The sequence below is a fragment of the Balaenoptera ricei genome, chromosome 2 (genome assembly GCF_028023285.1).
Source record: "Balaenoptera ricei isolate mBalRic1 chromosome 2, mBalRic1.hap2, whole genome shotgun sequence".
Taxonomy (NCBI): Eukaryota; Metazoa; Chordata; class Mammalia; order Artiodactyla; family Balaenopteridae; genus Balaenoptera; species Balaenoptera ricei.
Window position 1 is genome coordinate 72,897,880 of NC_082640.1, and position 26,596 is coordinate 72,924,475.

At 43.8% G+C, this 26,596-nt stretch overlaps 2 protein-coding genes across 4 annotated transcripts in view; both read right to left on the reverse strand.

Moving 5' to 3' along the window:
* USP3 (ubiquitin specific peptidase 3) overlaps positions 1–26,596 on the reverse strand; it is a 222,372-nt gene that overhangs the window by 111,543 nt on the left and 84,233 nt on the right. The window lies entirely within an intron of this gene.
* LOC132360431 (large ribosomal subunit protein eL33-like) lies at positions 2,321–2,683 on the reverse strand. The gene has a single exon (XM_059915513.1). It carries the CDS (start codon positions 2,651–2,653, stop codon positions 2,321–2,323), a length of 333 nt encoding a protein of 110 aa, XP_059771496.1. The 5' UTR covers positions 2,654–2,683.

The following is a 26,596-nucleotide window of genomic DNA, read 5'->3' on the forward strand; positions in this document are numbered from 1 at the left end:
ATCATTTCTTTCTTCATGCTATTATCCCCATTATACAGATAATGAAGCAGGCTCAGAAAAGTTAACTGGCCCTAGGTCACACATTTAAGTTAAGTGGTGGGAGTTGGGTGGACTGGGGAGTAGAGAGAGGGAAGGAGGAGGGATCCAAACTTAGCTCTATCAGACCTGGCAACCCACTCTCCCCGCACTTCACAAAGCAACATAGCAGAAGTTTCCAGACTTGGTGTTTAAAGTCTGTGTGACTATCAGCAGCCACTCTGGGTCTCAGCCTCCTTGTTTAAAAATAAAGGGCTTGAGAAGTATGTTTGCCAAGTGTCCTTCCAGCGCTGGTTCTTTGTCACAGCGTTCCCTCTCCTTGTCTTTGTGAAAGCTCTGCGGGATGAACACTCCCCTGTCACCAGCGCAGAGCAACGCCAGGAACTCCAGTCTCTCTGGGGATCGCCCCCTAGAGGACATCGGTGGTGTTGCAGGAGCCAAGGCTCCCACTGAGAGTCCAGGCAGCAAACAATCACAGGGTTGAAGCCAACTTTAATTACCGCTTTACCTTTTCTTAAATGGATTTAGAAAACATTCTCACAGCCCTTTCCATGCTCACCAGGGCAATGCTGCTGGAACATTTAATGATGGGGAACATTTGTAGCCTGAAGACCTACTGGTTCTATGAGTCATATTTTAAAATTAGATTATATTTTAACTTTCTACACCTCAGTTTCTTTTAGGACTGTGAGGCCATTAACTGATCCAATGCTGATTTTGCAGAGCTGCCGAAATGTGATTATAAAACAATACATTTGTCTCTACTTAGTTATTTTTATTACAATAGTCAAGTTTTGATTAGGTAATATATGCATGTGGTACAACATTCAAAAGTCACTACAGGGACTTCCCTGGTGGCGCAGTGGTTAAGAATCTGCCTGCCAGTGTAGTTCAAGCCCTGGTCCGGGAAGATCCCACATGCCGCGGAGCAACTAAGCCCATGCGCCACAACTACTGAGCCTGCGCTCTACAGCCCACGAGCCACAACTACTGAAGCCCACGCGCCTAGAGCCTGTGCTCCGCAACAAGACAAGCCACCGCAATGAGAAGCCCGCGCACTGCAATGAAGAGTAGCCCCCGCTTGCTGCAACTAGAGAAAGCCTGCCGGCAGCAATGAAGACCCAACTCAGCCAAAATATAAATAAATAAATTAATTAATTAAAAAAAAATAAAGTCACTACAGAGTTTTCAGCGATTATCATATGACCCAGAAATTCCACTCCTGGGTCTATACCCCCGCAAACTGAAAACAGGTGTTCAAATAAAAACTTATACACGAATGTTCATAGCACCACTATTCACAATAGCCAAAAAGTGGAAACAACCCAAATGTCATCAACTGACACTAGATAAACAAAATGTGGTATATTCATACAGTGGAACATTATTCAGCCATAAAAAGGAATGAAGTACTGATACATGATACTATTTGGATGGACCTTGAAACGTTATGCTAACTGAAAGAAGCCAGACACAAAAGGCCACATATTATATTATTCCATTTATATGAAATATCCAGAAGAGGCAAATCCATAGAGATTTTCTTATCTGCAGGTTAGTGGTTGCCAGGGTCTGGGGGAAAGGGCGGGTGGGAAGTGACTGCTAATGAGTATGGGGTCTCCTGTTGGGGTGATGAAAATGTTCTGTAACTAGATAGTGGCGATGGCTGCACAACATTGTGAATGTACTAAATGTTGCTGAATTGTACACTCTAAAATATTTAAAATGGTAAATTTTATGTTACATGTATTTGACCACAATACAAATAAATAAAGGGTATTCTGTAAAAAGTAAGTTCCCCTTTCTCCAGGTCCCCTTCCTGCAGACAAAAACAACAATTAGCACTTTTCCTTCTCTACTCTTCCAGAGATTATTATTGTATGTATGTATGTATGTGTGTGTGCATATATAGTGTGTGCATATATAGTGTTTATTATATATGTGCTTGTATGTATTGTAAATATATATTCTTATTCTCCCTTTTTTGGGACACAAATTGTCACACCATTCTGCAACTTGCTTTTTCCACTTCATTTATTTTGGATGGTTCTGAGTCAGTACTTGTTGTTTTTAACGGCTTTTGATCTTTCCAAAATGATAAATGAAGAATATCATCTCATTATAGTTTTAATTTTTACTTATTTTCTTTTGAATGAGGTTGAGCATCTTTTCATGTGTTAAAACCCATTTGTATTTTCTTTTTAAAGTAATTAATTAATTAATTAATTTAACAAAAATACACGGGAACAAATCCACACTTTTATTTATTTACTTTTCAGTAAGTTTAAATCCTTGAAGGGTACAGCATCACATGGATTCCGTGTCCAATGCCCTTAGCAGGAAGGTTGCTTCGGAATTTGGCACAAACCATGTCACTGTTTCCATGAGCATGAGTTATCTTTCCCCAGATTACTCTGGTTTTGTTAGGTTTTCCACCAGGAGTTACTCTGTTGTTCTTTGCTTTGTACACATAAGCACATCTCTTGCCTAGATAGAATTCAGTTTCATCTCGAGCATATACACCTTCAATTTTCAGGAGAGCTGTGTGCTCCCTCTGGTTCCGTAGACCCCGCTTATAGCCAGCAAAAATGGCCTTGGACCACAGCCTTCCAGACATATTTGTTGTTTTAGAAGTCCTGTTCCCAGCAGGCCCCACTTATTTGCCCCCAAAGTTCAGCTGAGGGAGTGCCACACACCTCCCTAATTAATTAATTTATTTGGCTGCATCAGGTCTTAGTTGAGGCACACAGGATCTTTCGCTGAGGCGTGTGGGCTTCTCTCTAGGTGTGGCGCGTGGGCTCTAGAGCACATGGGCTCAGTAGTTGTGGCACGCAGGCTTAGTTTCCCCGCGGCATGTGGGATCTTAGTTCCCCGACCAGGGATCAAACTCGAGTCCCTTGCATTGGAAGGCAGATTCTTAACCACTGGACTACCAAGGAAGTCCCCCATTTGTATTTTCTTAACTATGACTTTTCGTATACTTTGCCCATTTTCATGTGAAGTTGTTGGTTTTTTTCCTTTTGATTTGTAGGTGCTCTTTATAAATTAACATTATTAACTCTCTATGGTATTAATTTTGAATCTATTACCCAATTGTCTTTTGGCCCTCCAACATCCGTGTAACCAGATGCATTAATTTTCCCTGTTTGAATTACCTAGCATATGGTTTCTGTTTTTCTGACTGGATCCTGACTGATACATTTGGGTGGGTTTTTTTTTTTTCTTATTCATTTGTGAGAACACTTTGTACATTAAGGAAATTAACCAATTATCTATCATACATGTTGAAATTATTTTTATTAGTTTATTTTGCCTTTTAAATATGTTTATTCTTTTATAGAAATTTAAAAATTTTATGTACTCAAATTTATCAGTATTTGCCTTCACAGTTTCTATATTTCATGGCATGCTTAGACAAGCCTTCCTCATTCTAAGATGATAAACATATTCACCTATATTTTCTTTCTATACTTTTATGGTTTCATGTTTTATATTGAGTTTTTTATTCATCTGGAACTTATTTTGGAGTAAGGAGTGAGGTAGCAGTATAATTTAAATGGCTTTCCCAAATGGAAGATGGTGTTTAGTCAATTGTCTCAGTACCATTTACTGAATAGCCCTTCCTTTCTCCTTTGATTTGAAATGCTAATTTTATCAAGAATTACATTCAAATATATACTTGGGTCTGTTTCTGGACTTTTTTATGGGTTTACCTATTTCTTAGTCAGTTACACTTTCCTTATTAGCCAGAAACCTTCATTTGACTTTACGGACTCATCCATAAACATACCTCTACACCTGAAGTAAGTAACTCTTGGAAGTCAAAACACAAGAAAGGGAGGGTGGAGTCTCTTCATGCCTGAGAAGCCAGAGATGTTGATTGAGGAGGAAATACTGAAAAATTGATCTCCTAAAGCAAGGCTTCCTAAATAATTTTTGATCCATAAAGTAAGTGCATTTAAATGCCAGATTTCAACCAAAAGTTATGGGGGGTTTTGTTTGTTTACTTTCTGAGAGATTTCCTAAATTTTATCTTCTAACTCTTTTACTGAGCTGTCATATTTTTAATCCCAAGGGTTCTTTATTGTTTTACAAATGCTCCTTTTTTCTTTTTTTTTTTTTAGCATCCTGTTCTCTTTTCATGGATACATTATTTTCTCTTCCTGAGGATTAACCATAGAATATATCTTTTTTTCCTCCTCTTTTCTGTATTTCTCTATTTTCTTTGAGTTCATTGTTTTGTGTGTATTAGCTGCTATCTTTTAGAGACTTTTCCTCAATTATTTGAATTTTGCTTTATTTAATATTATTTTAATATTAGCCTTATTTAAGAGTGAAGCATGAAAAAGCTAATTGGAAAATCTGTGTGTGTGTGTGTGAGTGAGAGAGAGAGAAGAGGATTATTGATTAAAAGGCTTCAGGCAGGATAACTAGGCAGAGACCCCACTGTTTATTTAGGTGACCTTCAACTGTCTATCTCTTAAGCCATTTCCCTTGGGCAAGTTTCACCTGAGAAGAAATCTCCAGTCTCCTGCCTGGTGGGTCCATATCTGGCTGCCCGCTCCCTGGGAGTTAAGCTAGGGAAAAAACTGGTGGGCAATACAGGGACACTACAAAATGGGAAAATCTTTTTGGGGAAAAAAACCCCTATGTTCAAGACCCATAAGTTTGGGGGACTTCCCTGGTGGTCCAGCGGTTAAGAGTCCGCCTTCCAGTGCAGAAGACGTGGGTTCGATCCCTGGTCAGGGAACTAAGATCCCACGTGCCATGGGGCAACTAAGCCCACGCCACAACTACTGAGCCCACGTGCCACAACTAGAGAACCCACGTGCCCCTGTGCTCTCAAAATTCCAAAAAGAAGGTCTTTTATAAATTTGCTGAATTCTCTGTGAGCTTGTGTTTATTAAGTCCCACTGTTTGCAAACTATTTTGCCATGGCATACACATCATTTTAAAACAGGAAGTTAGCTTTTAATCATTAGGCTGAAGTCAAGTGCTTCAGAAAATAAAAAGGCTTCAAGCCTGAGAATTTAACATGACAAAAATCACAACAGGAAGGTAGGTGACTCTGGCTTTGCCTCTTCATTCAGTCTTTGGGTTTGTTCATTGTTTGCCCACTTCTTACATACCTAATTGTGCATGGCCTCATTTACACTCTGGTCTTGACCAATCAAATGAGCTACTCAGTCAAAATGCAAGAACTCTGTTAATACATAGACTTCCTATGTACAAAGATAGGAAAAGAGGCCTTATTTTCACTGCTGTAAAATACACCATTGTGTGAATGAACCGTAATTCATTTACTAATTCTCTTGCTGATGAATGATGTTTGGGTTGTTTCCAGATTTTTCTATTACAAGCAATGCTGCAGTGAACAACCTAGCACATCCCTCCCTCCTAGCACATCCCTTGCACACATGTGCAAGTTTCACTCAGGCAACAGTTCTCAAAGTGTGATCCAAGGACCCACAGGGTTCCCTGAAGTCCTTTTAGGGGGTCCGTGAGGTCAAAACTATTTTCGTAATCATTTTCACTTTCATTCTGTCAGGCATATGCAGAGGAGTTTTCCGGAGGCTGCATGATATGTACATAATTATCAGAAAAGGCCATTAAAATACTCCTACCATTTCCAATTATGTATCTACATGAGGCTGTCCTCTGTTAAAGCCAGACAGTAAAGAGATTTGCAAAATGTAAACAATGCCACTCATCTCCCTAAATTTTCAAGTATATATAATTCTTTTTCATAAAATATGTTGTGTTAACATGTACTGGGTTTCAATCAAAAAATGGGCAAAAGACCTGAATCGACCTTTCTCCAAAGAAGAAATACAAACAGCCAATAGGCACATGCAAAGATGCTCAACATTGCTAATTATTAGAGAAATGCAAATCAAAACTACCATGAGGTACCACCTCACACCAGTCAGAATGGCCATGATTGAAAACTCTGCAAATAACAAATGCTGGAGAGGATGTGGAGAAAAGGGAACCCTCTTACACTGTTGGTGGGAATGTAAGTTGGTACAGCCACTATGGAGAACAGTATGGCAGTTCCTCAGAAAACTAAAAATAGAACTACCATATGATCCAGCAATCCCACTCCTGCGCATATATCCAGATAAAGCTCTAATCCAAAAAGATACATGCACCCTTATGTTCATAGCAGCACTGTTCACAAGAGCCAAGACATGGAAACAACCTAAATGTCCAACAACAGATGAATGGATAAAGAAGATATACAATGGAATACTACTCAGCCATAAAAAAGAATGAAATAATGCCATTTGCAGCAACATGAATGCAACTAGAGATTATCACACTAAGTGAAGTTAGCCAGAAAGAGAAAGACAAATACCATATGATATCATCCATATGTGGAATCTAAAAAAATGACACAAATGAACCTATCTACGAAACAGAAACAGACTCATGGACATAGAGAACAGACTTGGGGTTGCCACGGGGGAGAGGGTTGGGGGAGGGATGGAGTGAGAGGTTGGGGTTAGCAGATGTAAGCTATTATATGTAGAATGGATAAATAATAAGGTCCTACTGTATAGCACAGAGAACTATATTCAGTATCCTATGGTAAACTATAATGAAGAACTATTAAAAAAATGTATATATATGTATAACTGAATCACTTTGCTGTACAGCAGAATTTAACACAACGTTGTAAATCAACTATACTTCAATTAAAAAAAAACTTGTACTGGGTTTATTTTAAAATTAATTAATAAATATTTTTAAATGTTTCAATTTCTAATATAGTAAATATCAATAGATGTAACCCACATAAACAAAAGCTCTTTGGTATGGGATCTCCAATAATTTTTAAGAGGATAAAAGAGTCCTGAAACCAAAAAGTTTGAGAACCACTGCCCTAGGGTATAGACCTGGGAGTGGAATGGATGAGTTGCAGGGTAGGTGCATATCCAGCTTTAAACGATAAATCTCATAATCACTAAACATTAAATTTTATTTGATATTATTTATATAGAAGCACCCCAAAACCCAGCAAAATTAAAGTATATATAGCTCAGAAATGCATACATATTTGCTAAAACTGAAAACAAAAAATAGAGGCCAATGTTATGCTCAAAATACAGGCTAGTGGTTACCTTTTGTGAGAAGGCAGGGGGATAGGTGGGCAGAGCAGATTGGATTAGTTCTTTTTTAAAATTCTTTTCCATTATGGTTTATTACAAGATATTGTATATAGCTCCGTGTGCTATACAGCAGGATTTTGTTGTTTATCTATTTTACATATAGTAATTTGTATCTGCTAATCCCAAACTCCTAATTTACATCCATCCGCAGCATGGATTCTTAGGTCCAGTGTTTATTATTGTGCTTTATAACTTACGGATATGCTGCATTTGTCTTTTACATATATTCTTTTATATATATTAAGTATTATGTAATTTTTCTATTCACTAAAAATAAGAAACAGTTTCTGCCCTCAAGGGGCTTCCAATCTGCTGCTGAGGTCCTACTCTTCTCCCCTGTGGGGTTTCAACCAGTTGAGAATTTGACCTGGGGCTGAAAGCATCAGCTCTATTGTTGGCAAAGCTGGATCTGAGAAAGTGGAAGCCAAATGGTTTCTCCTCCTTTCTCACCTGATCCAGGTGGTCAGATGCAAACTGGAGATACTCTGCTGAGCCCTTCCTGAGTGGTAGGGCCACCCCAGTGGAGGAGGTGGCAGGAGAGAAACCACTGAAGGGAAGAGGAGAGAGGGGGCCTCCCTTCCTGGGGAGCAGAGTGGAAGTCTCCTGGACAAGGCACACCCAAACCACCGGCATTTGTCACTGAGCAGGAGGTGACAAATGCTGTAAGAGGGCCAAGAGCAGGTGAGCAGTGCAAGGGCAGAGTTTTTTGCAGCGAACAGTTTTTTGAAGCTTTGTGATGGAAAGCTTCCCAGAGAAGGCCACAAACATTTTGCCTCCACTGAAATGGGGTGGAATCTGGGCCAGTAAGGGGGAAACGGTGAATATTAACACAGAGGCTGAAATGGCAAGACTGGTCAGTGGGCTGAGGTCTGAGCTGGGGCTTCTTTGGTCGTAATAGGACAGAACTGGCCCTTCTCTGGACACTAAGGGTGTGTCACCTGAAGGTGAGCTTAGCAGAGGGGGGTAGCCAGGTTGGGCGAGTAGGCAGGTTTGGGGGACAGGGGGACTCCCCCTGTCTCCTCCCCAGGTGTGGGAGAATCCTTCCAGCTGCTGATTCCTGGGCTGGCACAGGGGTCCTGCCCTAAAGCAGAGTCCCCACTTCACCCCCCAGGGGGACAGGTGACCTTGGGTTTGTGATCCGGTAGCCTGCCAGTTGCTTGACTTTGGGCAAGGAGCAAGAGAAGGCGCACCCAGTGAAAACCTCCCTCCTGTGTATCAGGGTTTTGTTTTCTGTGCACCATTTTCTTTGTGTTTAATCCTCACAACAACTCTGTGAGGCGGGCACTAATATCTCCCATTCACAGATGAGGAGTTTGAGGGGCAGGGAGGGTAAGGGGTTACCCAAAGTCATGCAGGTGGTAGGGGATGGTGCCTGGGATGCTAGAGCCCAATTCTGTCTGCCTCTCAAGGTGATATCCTTTCCATTATACTGCGTCACCCTTCTGGGCCTCAGTTTCCCCTTCTATAAAATGGGAATAACATCTATGTCCCAGATTCATCATGAAGACTAATTGCATAACCTAGCACAGTGGCTGACTCTCCTCCTTCCCTGTCCTTCAAGCCCCAGTTGCAGGGTCAGGCCACACCCTGAGATTGCTCATCTACACCTCTCTGGGTTTGGCTACTCTCAGCTACTTTCAGGACAGGGACCTATCCAGAGAGGGCTGGGCCATGAGTTACACGGCTCATTTCATATCATTAATGCTCGCATGTTTCTGACAGTTACCGTGTTTGCCTCACTGACCTTAGGGAGCGCCCACCTTCCTCTCTCCCTCCCACCCTCCCTCCTCTATTCATGCTGATTCACACCCAGGCCCAGCTCACACCATGGCTCTCAACAGAGACTCTCACTTTTGACTTGATTCAAAGCCAGTTATTCACCACAGGCAGTGACTATGAGAAACCACAGAGGACTCAGAGAGCAATGAGCTAAGAGAACCCCCGTCCCCCAAACTATGGAAGGGGCCCTAGCACTGCGCTTGCCTCCTCTTAGACACTGTGGCTTCAACTGAGCTGCATTTAAAGGGCCAGTGGCTCTTATGTGAAAGGCTGGTTAGTCATCTACCTGTTCCTTTTGGTTTGATTCTATTTAATTAGATTTCATTCCTTTCCACAGTTAAGTGCCAGATGCTGGGCAAGGCTAGTGTGTTCAGCCTGCAGAAGCTCGGCTCCCCAGAAAACAACTTTGTTAGGGACTTAATTCCAGAAATGGAGTCTAATTCACAGATAGTTTAACTAGGACAAGAGATGGAATGAGAGGGAATTGGAGGCTATGTGAGTTTTATTATTGAGGAGTCTAGTTCTCTGCCTGTCATACTGAGACTGAGTCCCCCTGACACCGAGTTCCCCTGTCGAGTTTATGATTAACATCTCTCCCCAAAACCTTATTCCCTTTCTTGTCCCACTTTTGTTCCTCTCAGGATTGAGGAGTATCAATGAAAAGGGGGACTGAAACCAAGTAGGACCCTATGGGACCTTCCTGGGTACAAAAACCCCTTAATGCCCCCATTTATTGTTTGGAGAAAAAGACTTTAATTTCCTAGGCCTTCCCTGAGTTCCAAAGAGCAGACTCAAGTTACTAATTAGGGAAGAGAAGGAATGCAGAAACAAAGGAAAAGCAGTTAAACAAGAAAAAGTAATGATAATAGTTCAGCAATAAAACTATTATCTTAGTTCCTTGTCCCAGTTCTTCCACAAGGGGTATAGATAACAATCTGATACATATCTTTGAGTTGTTCTGCAGGAACTAAGACCCCTCGTCCCCCCAGTCACCAACCCAAGTGGATGGCAACTACTACACACTGAACACAAGCACGTAGACCCCAGACTGGTTGGAACCAGAAGGCTGATGATTGAGATTCCTGAAACATCGCCCTGCTACCTCACCACCAACCAATCAGAAGAAAGTCATGCACCCTGCAGCCCTCACCCCAAATGTTGCCTTTAAAAACCCTTCCCTGAAAGCTATCAGGGAGTTTGGGTCTTTTGAGTACGAGCTGCCTGTATGCCTTGCCTTGACCTAAGTTCAGTTCAGTAATAAGACCTCTGAGCCTCACCAGGGAGAGGAATAATTCATTCACGTCTCACCCCAAATAGGCCGTGCTGCTATAGAATGAACTTGGGTCCGCTCACCCCTCACACAGCAAAGCCAAGTTACTGACACCAGGTTGTCGTGAAGGAAAGTACAGTGTTTATTGCAGGCACCAAGCAAAGAGCATGGGCAGCTCATGCTCAAAAGACCCAAACTCCCCAACGGCTTTCAGGGAAGGGTATTTAAAGGTGATATTTGGGGTGAGGGCTGCAGGGTGCATGATTTTCTTCTGATTGGTTGGTGGTGAGAAGGTAACAGGGTTATATTTCAGGAATCTCAATCATCAGCCTTCTGGTTCTAACCAGTCTGGGGTCTACATGCTTGTGCTCAGTGTGTAGTCGCCACCCTCCACGTGGGTTGGGGTGAAGGGTGTCTTAGCTCCTACAGAACAACTTAAAGACGTGTATCAGATTACGTATAGCCCTTGAGGAGGAACTAGGACTCTTTTATTGCTGAACTATTATCATTACTTTTCTTGCTTAACTGCTTTTCTTTTCTTTCTGCATTCCCTCTCTTCCCTAATTGGTAACTACTTGAGTCTGCTCTTTGAAACTCAGGGAAGGCCTAGGAGACTAAAGCCTTTTCTTACAAGCAAGAAACGGGGGACATGGAGGGGCTTTTGTACCCGGGAGGGCCCTGCAAGGTCCTGCTCAGCTTCAATGCCTCAGAGAGTTGTTCCTACAGTGTAGTTTAGAAACGTGTATTTGTGCCGCTATGGAGCTGGAAAAGGAAAACCAAGGGAAAAAATGCAAATCAAGGGGGAAAAACAAACATAGTTAAAGCTGTTCCCGCCAACATTCTCTCAACTGGAAAGGTCCAATTCTCACATTCTGGTTCACACCTTGAAAATACATATTCATCTATTTTTTTTTTTTTTAATCTGCGTTGGGTCTTCTTTGCTGTGTGCAGGCTTTCTCTAGCTGCGGCAAGCGGGGTCTACTCTTTGTTGCAGTGTGCGGGCTTCTCATTGCGGTGGCTTCTCTTGTTGCGGAGCACAGGCTCTAGGCATGCAGGCTTCAGTAGTTGTGGCACGCGGGCTCAGTAGTTGTGGCGCACGGGCTTAGTTGCTCCACGGCACATGGGATCTTCCTGGACCAGGGATCGAACCCATGTCCCCTGCATTGTCAGGCGGATTCCTAACCACTGTGCCACCAGGGAAGTCCCCATACTCATCTATTTTGACTGAACAATATTGATCACAAGACAGTATGGGAAGAGTGAAAGATATCAAGGTTAGTTGGTAAAATGCAAGAGAAACTATACATGTCAGCCATTCCTTAGGAAGAGAGACAAAGCAAGATGAAGGAAAAACCCCAACAGAACTGAAGAATGTTTACATTCTTGCAACCACAAATGTGAAGTGAGCTCAGAAGCCAGCGGGAGTTTAACAAAATAGAGTTAAGGTGGAGGTGGAGGCTTCTCTGTGCAGACCCCCCTCCTGGTCGCCCTGGCAATGAGACATCGCCTTACAGTAATGAAATCACATTGAGAAGAAACCCACAAGCACAGGAGAATTTCTGGGTCTACAGACTTGCTGTTTCTCCCTCTGACTTTGGCCTAGTGAAGGTAGGAAACAGGTGAGGTAGCTGTGTGTATGTCTTTTACTCACTGGCACCACTGCCTAGGAGGAAACTTCAGGAACCCAGGACCCCAAGTATCAGGAGGGTAACCTCCTGGAGGGTGCCTGAGGGGCTTAGATCAGAGACTTACACCAGCCCTATCATTCAGGAGGGGTTAGAGAGAGAAGGGGCTGAGTCCACTCATTAGCTGGCTAATAACTCTTGAGTTTGTCATGGAGATGTCATGGAGAAGACAAAATGAACGAGATGACATCCATGTCCCCAAGGTGAGGGGAAAGCAGAGGCATATACACAATTAGTTGTAATATAAGTCACATTCAGGTGTGTGAACAAAGCACTACAGGAACCCTTTTCTCCTCTTCGGTATTCTTTTCCTTCTACAGGCCATGTTTTTACAGAAAAATAAACTTAGCAAATACTAAGCAAAAGGAAAAAATTAGAGTCATTCTATATTATACCGCCCAGAAAGGACTACCATTAACATTTTGGAGTATACCTTTTCAGACCTTTTTCTTATGCAAATATATGCATGGGTTCAAAACATATATATGTTCTCTCTGTATATAGATAGATATTTTTCTGAGACAGAATTATACACCATATATAGGATTTTACCTTTTGGCATCTCACAATACACCGTGAATATCTTTTCAACTAACATGTATATATTGGCATCAACATGTTTAATATCTGCATCGCATCCACTATTTGACTTTAAAATAATTTAGCTAATAATAATAAGGTGGAGAGATGGGGGTTCCTGTCCTTCCCCTTGAGTCAAGTGAGGGGGGCTCCAATGGCAACATTCAGAGAACCTGATACGTGTTTCTTACAGTTTTGGGAGCCAGCGTTGGTGTCAGATCCTGCCTAAGAGTCTAAAGGGCAAATGTAGGGTGGCTGGCAGCTGATAGACAAGATAAAGGAGAGGGGCTGTGCTGGGATCAGCCTCTAATCCCAGAGTTGCCAGGTGAGGATGCAAGAGCGTTTCCCATGGACCACACACTGGAAAGAAACAAGTTGCTTGGTGACTGCATCAACATAAAGTTTACAGTGGATAAAGGAGCCCAGACTTTATTTCGGTGCTAATGAGGACCCACTGGGAGGCTGAGATGGGGAATGATGCTGTCAGAGCCTGGCTGTAGGAGATGAATCTACTAATTATGTTTAAGGCAACTGGAGGCAGGGGAGACTAGAGGACAGGAAGTCAGTTCAGAGGCTGTTACTGAAGTCTGAAGACAATGTTCCCTCCTTCCAGGGGAGTTAGTGGATCGGGTTCAAGCCTGGTTTCTACCATGGATGAACTTGGATCACTCACTTAACCTTCCTGGACCTCAATATTCCACCCATAACAAGGGCATAAAAACACCCCAAGGAGTGATGAAAATGCTTTGGAACTTGCTAAAGGCGATGGTTGCACAATCTTGTGAATGTACTAAATGCCGCTGAAGTGTACACAATTATAATACTTAATTCCATGTTATGTGCATTTCACCTCAATTAAAAGGCAACAAAGAAAATAACCCCAAGAGTTGTTGTGAAGATTGAGTCTGGTGGGTTAGTTTTTATAGTCACCCTTATGTGGGCCAACATGAAACTAGCTTTCTTCCCATAATTGCATTAACCCTTCTTGGCCCAGATCCCTCCATAGTCTCAGAGCCAGCAACTTATTTGGGTTCCCTTAAGGTTTTCCAGGCTTGTAGTTCAACCTGGTTATTAAAATCTCAGTCACGGTGCAGTTTATAATTTCAGTGTCATTCCTTCTCCACACAGAGGGTGTCTGTGCCAGCCTAGGCAGCGTGAGGGCTTGGCAGGAGACAAACGGTGGTTGATTGCTGTGGGAGGTTGCATAACTGGTTCGCAGTAACTTTGCCGGGGCTCCCCTAGCCCGAGCCATCACCATCTGGCTCCTGGCCACGGCCTCATCTGGCTGCTGCTGGGAGTGGGAGGGCAAGGTTCTCCACCTGCTTCTGTCAGCGCAGCACTCAAGAGCTGGTCTCCCTGCAGGCGCTGTATGAGGTTTCCTTGGGCAGCATTCAGCTCGGCCGCACCACGGAGGACCCCAGAGGGAAGCCAGGTCTGTTGGGGGAGGAGGATTGGTTGTCGCTCATTCCAAAGCTCTTCTCAGTGCTAGCTCGGCCGGGTGGCCATGTGGCAGCCTGAGGCTTTCCCCTCCCCCCACCCAACCACCCAACTAATGCCCAGCATCCTCTTGAGGGTCCTTCGCTGTCTCCTCCTAGCTCCTGGCCCCACCAGCTACCCAGGGTGAAGCCACTCTGCCGAATTCCAATCCAGAACTTGTTTTCTCACTCGCCACTAGTTAGGAGACACATTTAAATCTCCTCCCCGCTGGCTTCGTGCTCGATTTTTCATTGATTCACAGCTAACATTTTCTTTCGGGGACTTAACAAGTACAGATGACAGGCATGGTTGATGGCTCCTCCCTCATTTGTCCCTGGTCCTGTCACAGTCATTACATGACAGACTCTACGAAGACAGTCATTGAAGAAAAATGGATGGCAGAGAGAGAGAGAGAGAGAGAAAAGTCAGTCTTAACTTTTGTCCCCAGGCCAGCCCTCGTCAGCTGAAAGCACACCCACCAGCCTCTGAGATGCTTGCTGGCCAGCACCTTAGACCTTCTGGCTCTTCTGAAGGGAGCTGCCACAGGAAGACGGATAAAAGAGCTAGGGCTTTTCAGATCGGAAGGGAAGAGGCTGAGAGGCCCATCTCAAGCCCTGCTCCTGGCAGCTAAGGCTAAAGGTGCCTACGACACCAAAATCATAGTGTAAGAAATGGCAGTGCAGTAACCTCCTTTTTCTCTTTTCTGCATAAAGAACTCCTACCTACCCCTCCAAGCCCAGCTGAATACTATCCTTCTGGGGAGCCTCACCCCCGCACCAAGGGGCAGTCAGGACTCCCTCTTCCGCGGGCCCCATGGGGTGTGCCGAGGGTCCATGAAGCATCGGATGTGGAAGGGCCGAACGATCAGCACAGTGCCCTTCCTCTCTCCCCCGCGGCAGTGTCCCTGTGAGGGTCCCTGGACATCATATGTGTATGCGAACAGGTGTTCTAAGCTACAAAGCACCATATTAAAAACCATATTTATCTGGCTGGGTCTTATTAGTTGCTTGCACCTATTCCCAAACTGTGAGCTCTCTGATGACAAGGATGCTTTATTTATTTATTTTTTTTACGTGTAGCCTCAATACCTCACAATGCTGGGCACAAAAGTAGGCACTCGACAGATGTGCCGGGCAGAAGCTGCCTTTACACAGGCCCACAGCCTGGCCAGGAAGGCTGGCACCTGGCTCTTCAGAGCAGCACAGCAATTCCCTTGGCCTGAGCTGAGGGTCCGGCTGGCTGCTGCTGCTTCTTTCTTTCTTTCTTTCTTTCTTTCTTTCTTTCTTTCTTTCTTTCTTTCTTTCTTTCTTTCTTTCTTTATGGCTGTGTTGGGTCTTTGTTGCTGCACGCGGGCTCTCTCTAGTTGCGGCGAGCGGGGGCTTCTCTTCGTTGCGGTGTGCGGGCTTCTCATTGCGGTGGCTTCTCTTGCTGCGGAGCACAGGCTCTAGGCGCGCAGGCTTCAGTAGTTGTGGCACGCGGGCTCAGTAGTTGTGGCTTGCGGGCTCTAGAGCGCAGGCTCAGTAGTTGTGGCTCACGGGCCTAGTTGCTCCGCGGCATGTGGGATCTTCCCGGACCAGGGCTCGAACCCGTGTCCCCTGCATTGGCAGGTGGACTCCCAACCACTGTGCCACCAGGGAAGCCCCTGCTGCTTTTTCTTTGGAAACTCCTGCAATCCTGGTTGCCTTCGCCTGCTCCCAGGCGAAGAGTTGCTACCAACTCTTCCAGACTCCTGGCAGCTTCCCCCTGCTCACCCAGCACTTGATCATGGCCTCTCTCCTCAGGCCCTCCTCCCAGCCCCTGGCAGCATCCCCAGCACTGACCACTGCATGACTGACCCAGGGTTTGTCTCAGAAGGCCAGCCTTTGGGCCTCATGTGTGGCTCAAAGCCCAGTAAATTTATCTCAGAGTTAGAGAGGACACCAGTGCTGTGAACTGATGGGTCAGTGGTGGTGGAAAGCGCAGGGGCAGACCTGGGGTCGCATCCTGGCTCAGCTGCTAACTAGCTGTGTGATCATGACCAGCTGCTGAACTTCTTCTTAGAATCTCAGTTTTCTCTACTGTTCATGGAGATTAAAACACACACACACACACACACACACACACACGCACGCACGCACACACCAGAACTCATAGGATCACTGTGAAGAGTAAATACTGTGACACACACTAAGCCTCTGGCCTTGTGCTGACACATGGCAGATTCTCAGTACGTGTTCGTTTCCTTCCTTTCCTCCTTTCAGCTAAGGCTTTTCCAAGTCTAAAAGTGCATGAGCCTTTGAAACACATGTTCCCATGTTAAACTATAATTTGGGAAGTTTACCAAGCTGCTAGAAAGTGTATCTTCCCAGAGGAACAAGGATCTCAGGTGACAGAGACAACCTCTGCGTCCCACGTTCCCTGCAGATCAGGAAAGGGTGCTGTAGGAGATCAGAGCTCACACACCACACCTGACCGAGGAGAGGAGTGCAGGGTCGGTTCGCAGAGAATCAACAAGTGAGCGAAAGCTCGGGAAGCCTGGGAATGACGGTGGGGCTCAGAGAGAGAGGGCAGTGACCCGAGAGCAGATAAGTCTGTGCGCAACTGGGAGCAAAGGGCTCAGCCGGGGACGCTCTGCGCTCACGCCACCCAACACAGGCTCCCAGGGAGACAGAGGGCAGACAGGAGGCAGCACTAGCCTCGGCCTCCTCTTCAGACGGGGGAAATGGTGAGATTTTGCAGACGCCGAACTGAACAGAGCGGTGGGGGCAGGGTGGGGGGCCAGTAGAGTCAACTCACTGCTCTCCCTCGGGGCAGTGGTTCTGAGAGCGATCCCAGCACCAGCGAAGTGGGTATCACCTGCGTTTGTTAGTGATACAGATAGCAGGCCCCACCTCAGACACCTCAACACGGGCTCAGCCATCTGTGTTCTAATAAGCCCTCTGGGTGTTGCTGATTCTTGCTAAGGTTTGAGAACCGTCACTTTGGGGGATGCTTTTAGTCATTTCCCTGAAACTGCCTTCCCATTTCGAAGCGGTGGGAAGTGGCACAACACTGGAATGGTCATAACCTTTAGAGACAAGAAAGTCTGAGTTCGGATCCAGACTCTGCCCCTAAGTGGCTGTGTGGCCTTGGACAAGTCCATCAATCTCTCTGAACCAGTTTCCTCAAGCATAAAATATCTACATCTCAGGCTTAAGTGGTTAGGTTCGGAGAGAACGTGCAGAAAGCATTTAGCAGAGTGCCTGGCGCCTAGGAGCTGCTCATCTTCAACATCATCACCGTCATCAGAACCACCCTGACTACCAAGAGGCCCTGGCATGAGTAAGAAGTGGAGATGCATTAAGAGTCATCATCAGGCCACACGGGGATCATCTTGCTCTGTGAGTGTTTGCTCTGCTGCTCAGAATGCCCCTTGGTGCCACTTGTTGCTGGGCTGCACCCTCATTAAGCTAGGAATGACTTAAAGATAACAATTCCTTTCAAATTTGATGAGAAACAAATATCTAACTCGGATATACCAAATGAAACACCAACGGGAAAAACCATTCTCGTTACAATATAACCCAGCCATGTTCCCGCCCTACCCACTTCCCCTTTCCACTTAGATAAGTCCCTTAAGCACACAGTAGCACCCGGCAAATATTTGTTGAAGGTTGAATGACTGGATTGGCTCAATTTGATTTGAAAATGCCCAACTGTTGTGCAATAAAAGGAACCCAATTTGTGGCCAGGCCTTTAGCCTCCTGGGGTGGAAACATGGCAGAATCGGCCATAACAGCCACTTGGGTAGCCCACTGGAATCTTGGCAAATCAGGCACTGAAGGGACGGGAAGAGACCACGCTGGCCAGGACAGGGAGTGGAGGTGGTTTTCTGAATTTAGCGAAGGCCTTTCACTATGAGATGGCTAGTGGCCCCTCCATCCCCTGCTGTACGCGTCAGTGTCTGGTCCACCCACTAAGCCTGCTGGGGGCTTGCCCATGCTGGAGAGTCAAATGTCCTGTGGCCTCTGCAATGCAGAGCAAACAGGAATCAGAGCACCAAAACTGGTGTGCCAGTTTGCTTCCCCATGGGTTGGGGGGTGGGGGGAATGTACATATCGCCCTTCTCGTTTTGGCCAAAGGGCTATCATTTGGGCCTTTGGCATCTTCTTTCACTCCCCAGACACTGCACAAGTCACCTGTGGCCTGGCTGCCGTCCTGCTCTTCTCCATTTATCCTCCCCTCTGTCTCCAACATAGATCTTATCTTCCACTCCCTGCTTGCAGAATAAAGTCCCAACGCCTTGGCAGGGCATTCATCCTTTGCAATTGGTCCCCAACCTGAATGTCCAGCTTTACTGCCCTCGGCCACACCTAACTTCTGCCTGGTAGTGCCCTGCTCTCTCATACGTCTGACCACTGACTGAAAGGCCTTTCCTCCTGTCATCTGCTTGGAGGACTCTGACACCTCTTTCCAGAACCTGCTTAAATGCAGCTTTCTATGAAATGGACCCGCCAGCACCTAGCGGCTTCCTGAATACTTTCCTAAGTCTTTACTTAGCCTGGAAGTCTCCTTTTCCAACCCACAAATTCCTAGTGTCCTTCAGGACATGGCTCTAGTATTGCTTTAAAAATTTTTTTTAATGTTTTTTTTTTTTTGGACACAGTTTCAAACTTAAAGCAAAGTTGCAAGCATAGGACAAAGAATTCTTGTACACCTTTCACCCAGATTCCCTAAACATTAATGTTCTCCCACATTTGCTTTAACCTTCTCCTCATTCTCTCTCTCTCTCTCTCCCACCCGGGTGTATAATTTTATTTTTTTCTGAACAGTTTATGAGTTATTTTCAGACATTATACTCCTCTACTGCTTCAATGTGTATGTTTTCTAAAACCAAGGAAATTCTCTTACGTAATTAGAGAATAATTATCAAAGTTAGGAAATTAACTTTGATACTAATTATTATCTAATATACAGATCTTATTCAGATTTTACAAATTATCCCAATAATGTCCTTAATAGTAAAGAAAATTCCCAGATCATCATTGCATTTAGTTGTTATGTCTCTTTAGTATTCTTTAACCTACAACAGTTCCCTGTTTTTTTTTTTTTTGGTCTTTCTTGACAATTGACATTTTTGAAGTATCTAGGCCAGTTATTTTGTGGAAAGTACCTCATTTTAGGTTTGTCTGATATTTCCTTACGTTGGGTTCATGCTGTACAGACTTGGCCAGGGTAGCCAGAGGTGATGCTGGGTTCATCTCAGGGTATCATATCAGGAGCTGTATGATGTCACTTTGTCCCATTTCTGGCGATGTTAACATCGGTCAGTTGGTTGATTTGTTGATATGTCTGACTCCTCCCCTGGCCCATGAGGCCCTTCTCAAGGTCAAGGAGGAACTCAGCCTTCCTGGCACCTGGTACCAGAGGATATGGAGATATAGGGAAGTGAGGAGCACACACCAACTGATCCCCTCCCATGTGCCCAGCTCTGTGGCCACTTCTCATCTAAGCCTCACAGCAACCCTATAATTTAGTAGTTGCTGTGCTCATTTTACAATTGTGCTCAGAGAAGATGAAGAATTTGCCTGAGGACACTTGACTGGTAAGTAGCAGATCCAGATTCAAATCCAGGTCTTCCTCTTCCCATAGCATTTAGGCACTGGAGACAATAGATGGTCAACAACATGACTGGATTTTTTTTTTAAACTTAAACAGAAAAATCTAACACCAAGACCATTGGAAAACTGAATACCCTCCTACATCAATGAGGATGTTTTTTATTCATTTATCCCTTCAACAAATATTTATGGTGGGTCTGCTATGTACCAGGCAGTGTCATAGATCATACAGATATAGTAGTAAACAAATAGCCTACATTCTAGTGGGACTCTGCAAATACCAGCAAATCCAGCTAAAGTGCTTGAACAATAACAAGAAGGCTAGTAGTAGAGCAGCTCCAGGGTTGATTCATTTAGCAGTTCAAAGATGTCATGGCTAAGATTTTTCTTCTCAGAAATTCCCTTAACTTTCCCTTTGGGGATGCAAGCTGTTTGCCTTTAGTTTTAAGCAAGATATCCTCAAAGGAAACAAAGGGGATGTTCCTGTCATGGTCCCTTTAGATGGGAAAAGAAAGCCTTGCTATAATCTTCCCAGCCAACTTCCCTTCCACTTCCCTGGCCAGAACTACATCGCCAGCTGATGCAAATCCACCCCTTGGCCAGAGGAATGAGCTGCCATGCCTGGCTCAGGGAATCTAGGTTTGCACTGCTACCATCCAGATCACCTCCAGGTTCAGCCTTCCCCAAACTACTTCGTTGTCAGAAGAGTAGGAGGAGAGTGAAAAAAAATAGCAATTTTCTTTAAAGAAGCAAAGAGGGGGAAAGGGTGTTTCCCTAATTTACAGAATATTTACAGACTCTTGTCTTGTTTATGCAAATACAAGTTTGTGTCATTGCTATTCCTTATAGAATCCTCCTTCATGAGCCACAGGTTATTGGTTCCAGGATCCCCATGGATATCAAAATTCGAGGATGCTCAAGTCTCTTTGGAACCCACAGACAGGGAGGGCCAACTGTATTCATTATATCAAGTTCTACTTCATTTTCCTTACAAAGTCATATAATGTCTCTCTCTCTTTATCTATCCCTGTATCTCCTGTCTCATTCCAAAATAAGGTCCCTTTTTGTAAAGGTACAGAATCTTAGCCAGGGGAGGTTTAAAAATATTTAATAACTGGTTCTAGAATGTGTACTGACCACTGCACAGTGTAGGGTCCTGGAGGGTCCTTCTGGACCAGGCAATCACATTTAGTTGATGGATGGGGAGATCTAGGAAGATCCTAGCAGAGGGGTCAGGGAGGTTGGGGGGACACTCAGTCCCTACTATTTGCCAACTGATATGGAATTATTTAAGAATTTTTTAAAATTTATTTTTTATTGAGGTATAATTGATCTATAACATTAGTTTTATGTGTACAATATAATGATTCGATATTTGTATACATTGTGAAATGATCACCACAATAAGTTTAGTTAACATATGTTACCTTACTTAGTTACTAGTTTTTTCTTTTTTTTTGTCTTGTGATGAGAACTTTTAAGATCTACTCTCTTAGCAACTTTCAAGTATGCAAGACAGTGTTAGCAACTACAGTCACCATGCCGTGTGTTACATCCTGGTGACTTATTTTATAGTTGAAAGTTTGTACCTTTTGACCCCCTGCACTCATTTTGCCCACCGCCCCCAACTCCCACCTCTGGCAACCACCAATCTGTTCTCTGTGTCTATGAGCTTGGGTTTTTTGTTTTTGTTCTTTAGATTCCACATATGAGATCATGTGGTATTTATCTTTCTCTGTCTGATTTATTTCACTTAGCATAATGTCCCCAAGGTCCATCCATGTTGTCCTACATCCATGTTGTCCTAAATGCCAAGATTTCATTTTCTATGGCTGAATAACAGTCCATTATATATATATATATATATATATATATATATATATATATATATATATATATATATATATATATTGCATCTGCTTTATTCATTCATCCATCAATGCATATTTGGTTTATTTCCATGTCCTGACTACTATAAGTAATGCAATAAACATGGAGGTGTAAATATCTATTCAACTTAGTGTTTTCATTTTCTTTGGATATATACCCAGAAGTGGAATTGTTGGATCATATGGTAGTTCTATTTTTAGCTTTTTAAGGAACCTCCATACTGTCCTCCATAGAGGTTGTATCAATTTACATTCCCACCAACAGTGCACAAGAGCTCTCTTTTTTCCACATCCTCACCAATACTTATTTCTTGTCTTTTTAATAACAGCCATTCTGATAGGTGTGGGGTGATATCTCATTTTGATTTTGATTTTCATTTCCCCAATGATTAGTGATGTGAAGCATCTTTTCATTGGCCACCCGTATGTCTTCTTTGGAAAAATGTCTACTCAGATCTGCCCATTTTAAAATCAGATTGTTTGCATTTTTCTATTAAGTTGTATGAGTTCTTTAAATATTCTGGATACTAACCCCTTATCAGATATGTGATTTGCAAATATTGTCTGCCATTCAGTAGGTTGCCTTTTCATTTTGTTGATTGTTTCCTTTGCTGTGCAGAAGCATTTTAGTTTGATACAGTCCCACTTGTTTATTTTTGCTTTTATTGCTTTTGCTATTTTAATATTTTAATGTCCAGGATGATAGTCCCCGTGTGATGTGCTGGACATCGGCTCCAATCTTCACAATGACCATTCTCAGTGTCAGTGTAATGACTACAGCACGATCCTCCCAGCTTCTGCCCATGGTCAAGCATTTGGGCCACTTCCAGTTTTAAATGCAATATGAAGCTCAGATCTAAACATCTCTGTATGCACCTTTGTTTTATTTTTTTATATTTCACAATACATAAAATGTATATATTTATAAATATATATCGCATATTTTTGTTTCCTTGGAACACATTTCCCAAAGTGGTATTTCAAGGTCAAAGGGTAGGATCAATTTGATAATTTGCATGGTGATTTGAAAAGCATTTAAGGGACTTCCCTGGTGGCACAGTGGTTAAGAATCCGCCTGCCAATGCAGGGGACATGGGTTTGAGCCCTGGTCCGGGAAGATCTCACATGCCGCAGAGCAACTAAGCCCGTGCGCCACAACTACTGAGCTCGTGTGTCACAACTACTGAAGCCCGCGTGCCTAGAGCCCGTGCTCCGCAACAAAAGAAGCCATCAAAATGAGAAGCCCGCGCACCGCAACGAAGAGTAGCCCCCGCTTGCTGCAACTAGAGAAAACCCGTGTGCAGCAACGAAGACCCAACGCAGCCCAAAATAAATAAATAAATAAATTTTAAAATAAATAAATAAACAAAAAGCATTTAACTTAGCAGAAATTACACTGTAGACTTGTTCACAAAACTTCAAAAAATGAAAGCCTATCTGTTGGTTACTCCTGACAAGTATAAATGGTGGAAATTAATAATCATTAGGCATCATTATGCAGAAATTCACTTCCTTAGTGCAGGAACTATATTTCTGGTTAAGAAGTTCTTGCAATTGATTAGAATTAAAATTGGGAAATAAGCAGACTTTCAACAACAACAATAAATGAATGGATGAATAAATAGCATTTAACCAAAGGTTTAGAAACATCCTTGCCCACTTTTTCACAGACTACTGTTGCCAGGGAACCGGAAGGCACATAGTGTAGTGGAAAGACGGTGGGCACTGGAGTAAGGAGAGCTGGGCTCAGCTCTGGGCAATGTTACTCTACCAGGGGTTGGGGACTTGGCAGTCTCTTAGCTTGTCTGGACCTTGGTTTCCCCAAGTGTAAAATGCGGGAGATGCCATCTCTCACAGCACCGGGCACAGCAGGCACTGATTGCCTCTATCTGTTCCTGACTTTGGCCTGAGGCCTGGCCACCCTTGTCACACCCTCACTGTGGGCCACCTCTGAATGATGAACTGTCAAAGGGCCCTTCGCCGTAAGGAAGCGCGTAGGCTGCCACCTCCTGGTGTAAAGAGTTAGTGTCCGGATGACTTTGGGGATCAAGCTGCTCCCCCTTGCGTCCCTGTGAGGATCTGCCCCAAGGGTGAAGCTGCCAAAGAAAAGGAAGGTTCTTCCCACCTAGACCGGCCCTGGTGTCGGCGGTGGCTTTAAAGTGATGTCCTCCTTCTGCCAGTGCAACTCTGGGGGAGAGATGGTGCGGGGTTTTGAAAAGCTGCCTGTAAAGGAAGCTGTTTTTGCTTTTGGAGACTGTGAAGGTGCTGGTAAAGGCATCTTGGCAAAAGCAGGAGGCCTTTATCAGTGATTTGTTAAACCCTCTTTAGAAAGGCTGACAGCAGTGGTCAATCAGCCCACAAATATTTACAGAGCACCTACCACGTGCCAGACATGTGCTTTGATAAACAACCTTGAACAAGACAGGCAGGGTCCCTGCTCTCCTTATCTAGTGGGGAAGTTTAGGAATAAGATTCTTTTTTAACTGATATACTTTCTTCTATTTATTTAATTGAAGACAAAATGACATCTAAGCTGAAAAACTTAAAACACAGTACTTCACCTTCCAAACACTGTAGCTATTTTTATTTCAACACCTTCCAGCCCTTGTGTGCACATTTTTAAGAGCTATAATCATAACACCTGGTATTCTTTAGATACATTTCACTCCCAATAAACACTTCTCTATGTTGTTACTTAATCTTCATAATTATCCTTATAGCTCTGTAAGAGACAAGTGTGTGCCTGTATCATAATCTATGTAGCAAGTCCCCTAAGCTTAGACTCATAATTTGTTTTCTTTCTTTTCTTGCTATGATAGATATTGCTGATGTTAACTTCTTCATGCAGATTTTTATTGCATTCCTTCTCAATGATCATGAATATGGTTCATCCTATGTGTTGCCATATTGCTTCCCAAAAGAGCTGTTACTAATTTACAATACAATGCCACCAATATTATATCCGTGAGTCACTTTTGCTGCAACATCAGGTACATTGAATATTGTTGCTTGTATACATTTTTGAGAATTACATTTTTAAATGGGGTCCCAAATTTCCTTTCATCTGCATTTCTCTGGATACCAGTAGGCAGGTTCTTTTTTGCACGTGACTATTTATAATTGCTCATGTGAAATGTCTGTTCATATTGTGGTTAAAATTTTGAATGAGTATCTTGTTTGATGTCTTTTCCTAGACAAGAGAACAGCAATAGAAGATTGCAGTACTGCAGCCCAGGATGTGAAAAAGGTACTTATTGTTTTAACAATTGGGTTAATAACTCCTAATGGAATCTTCCTAAGAAAGCTCAGCTGTTTCAGAATCTAAAGTGCAAGTCTCTTCCACTGCCCAGAGCTACTAAGTGAGAAAAGAGATTCTGTAACCCTTGGCTGTGCTTGACTCGGTAGTGGAAATGACATAATTTCCCACTGTTTATGAAAAAGAGTTGGACATCAGCCTAGGTTACAATAATACAAATGAAAATTATGTGACTGGAGACTTAATTTGTTTCCTAGTGACTCTGAAGAAATACAGAGTGTCCCTGAGTGTTGGAAGGGTCCATGGTCCAAACCCCTGGCCCAGAGAAGTGAAGTGACTTGCCTAAACTCACACAGCAAACTAGACCCCCAGCTACTGACTCCCCTTGCATCTTTCCTGTGTCCTGAATGTGAATGTAAATGAACCTGTGATTCCCTCCTTCCTGACCCTGCCCCTACCCCCTGCATGGAGATTGGCCACCTCCCAGCCTGGATGATTTCTGGAACACAGCTCTGGGAATGCTTTCTGTGCTGGGAGTTAGTTTCCTTTTTCTACATAGCTTCCAACAAGAGCTCTGGGCCTTTCCTCTCTGGGAACTCAAAGTATTGCACCATGCAGGGTTCTGAGCAGTAGCTAAAATACTTTTCCAGAGCACAAGTCCTTCTTCTGAAAGAAGACAGCAAACGTTAGAAATGGGACCTGTGTGAGGGTGAGCTATTCTGACTCTGTCGGTAAGGCTTTTTGGTTTAATATCTCACTACTTTTTTCTGGGATGATTAGATGACGGGAAATAACATTGGATTAACACATACCCTGTAGTAGGCACTACCTCATTTAATTTCTTAAAAACACCTATGGAGTAACAGATTTGGAAAGGAGGCCCAGAGAGGTTAAGTAACTAACTCGACCAGCTCCCAAAGCGAAGATGTCACTGTCTCACTGATTCTCAATGAGAAATGGAATGGCCAATCAGAATCACCTGGGAGCTTTTTCAAACTACTCATATATGTTTCCCATTGAGAACAACTGCACCCTATAGGGCCATCTGTAGGATCTGTGTGCCCAGGGTGCCATCCCCCAGATGTTCGAACCTGGACAGGTGTCAACAAACTGGTGAAGTATTGTAGTCAGCACTCTGCCTCTGTGGGTCCTGCATCTGCCAATACAGGGGGCTGACTGTACTTTGCAATTTTATATGAGGGACTTGAGGATCCGCAGATTTTGGTATTCTGGGGGGGATGGGGGTTCTAGAACCAATCCCCTGCAGATACTGAGGTTCAACTGTAGTAGGCGGGAGATAGAAATCCATGTAGAGGGGCTGTAACAAAGACAAGGAAAATGAGTGTCTGGAACAATTCCTTAGAGAAGAAGAAATAGAAGACGCCTAATGATTGGGACACAGGGGAATATAACTCAGGACCAGAGAAGAGAGTAGTCTTGGAAGGAGGGTGCAAGGGGGCAGGGCCCAGGGCAGGCTGACCCATTCCCAGGAAAGATGTGGTGGGAGGGAGGTGTGGTGCAGGACTTGGGGCAGAATCTCTGTCTACCACACTCAACAGAGAGGCAGCAGCTGAGGTAAGAGGAGCCCTTGACCAGGAGTTCTTAGACACAGTCCTGGCTGTGTGACTTCAGGCAAGTCACGTTACCTCTCTGTGATATGGTTTCTTTCTCTTCACAATGGGCATAAAAATAACCTTCTCTGGCTACCTCTCAGGGGCATTATGGGAACTGACAGAGTTAACTTATATCAAAGTTTTTATAAATTGTGAAACACTGCATATTTCACAGAGGGGCTACTAGGGTATAGCAGTAAGTTCTAATTCATTGTCATGCAGAATTTCAGCCCCTCAGTTTGTTCTTGGCTATATTTTATTG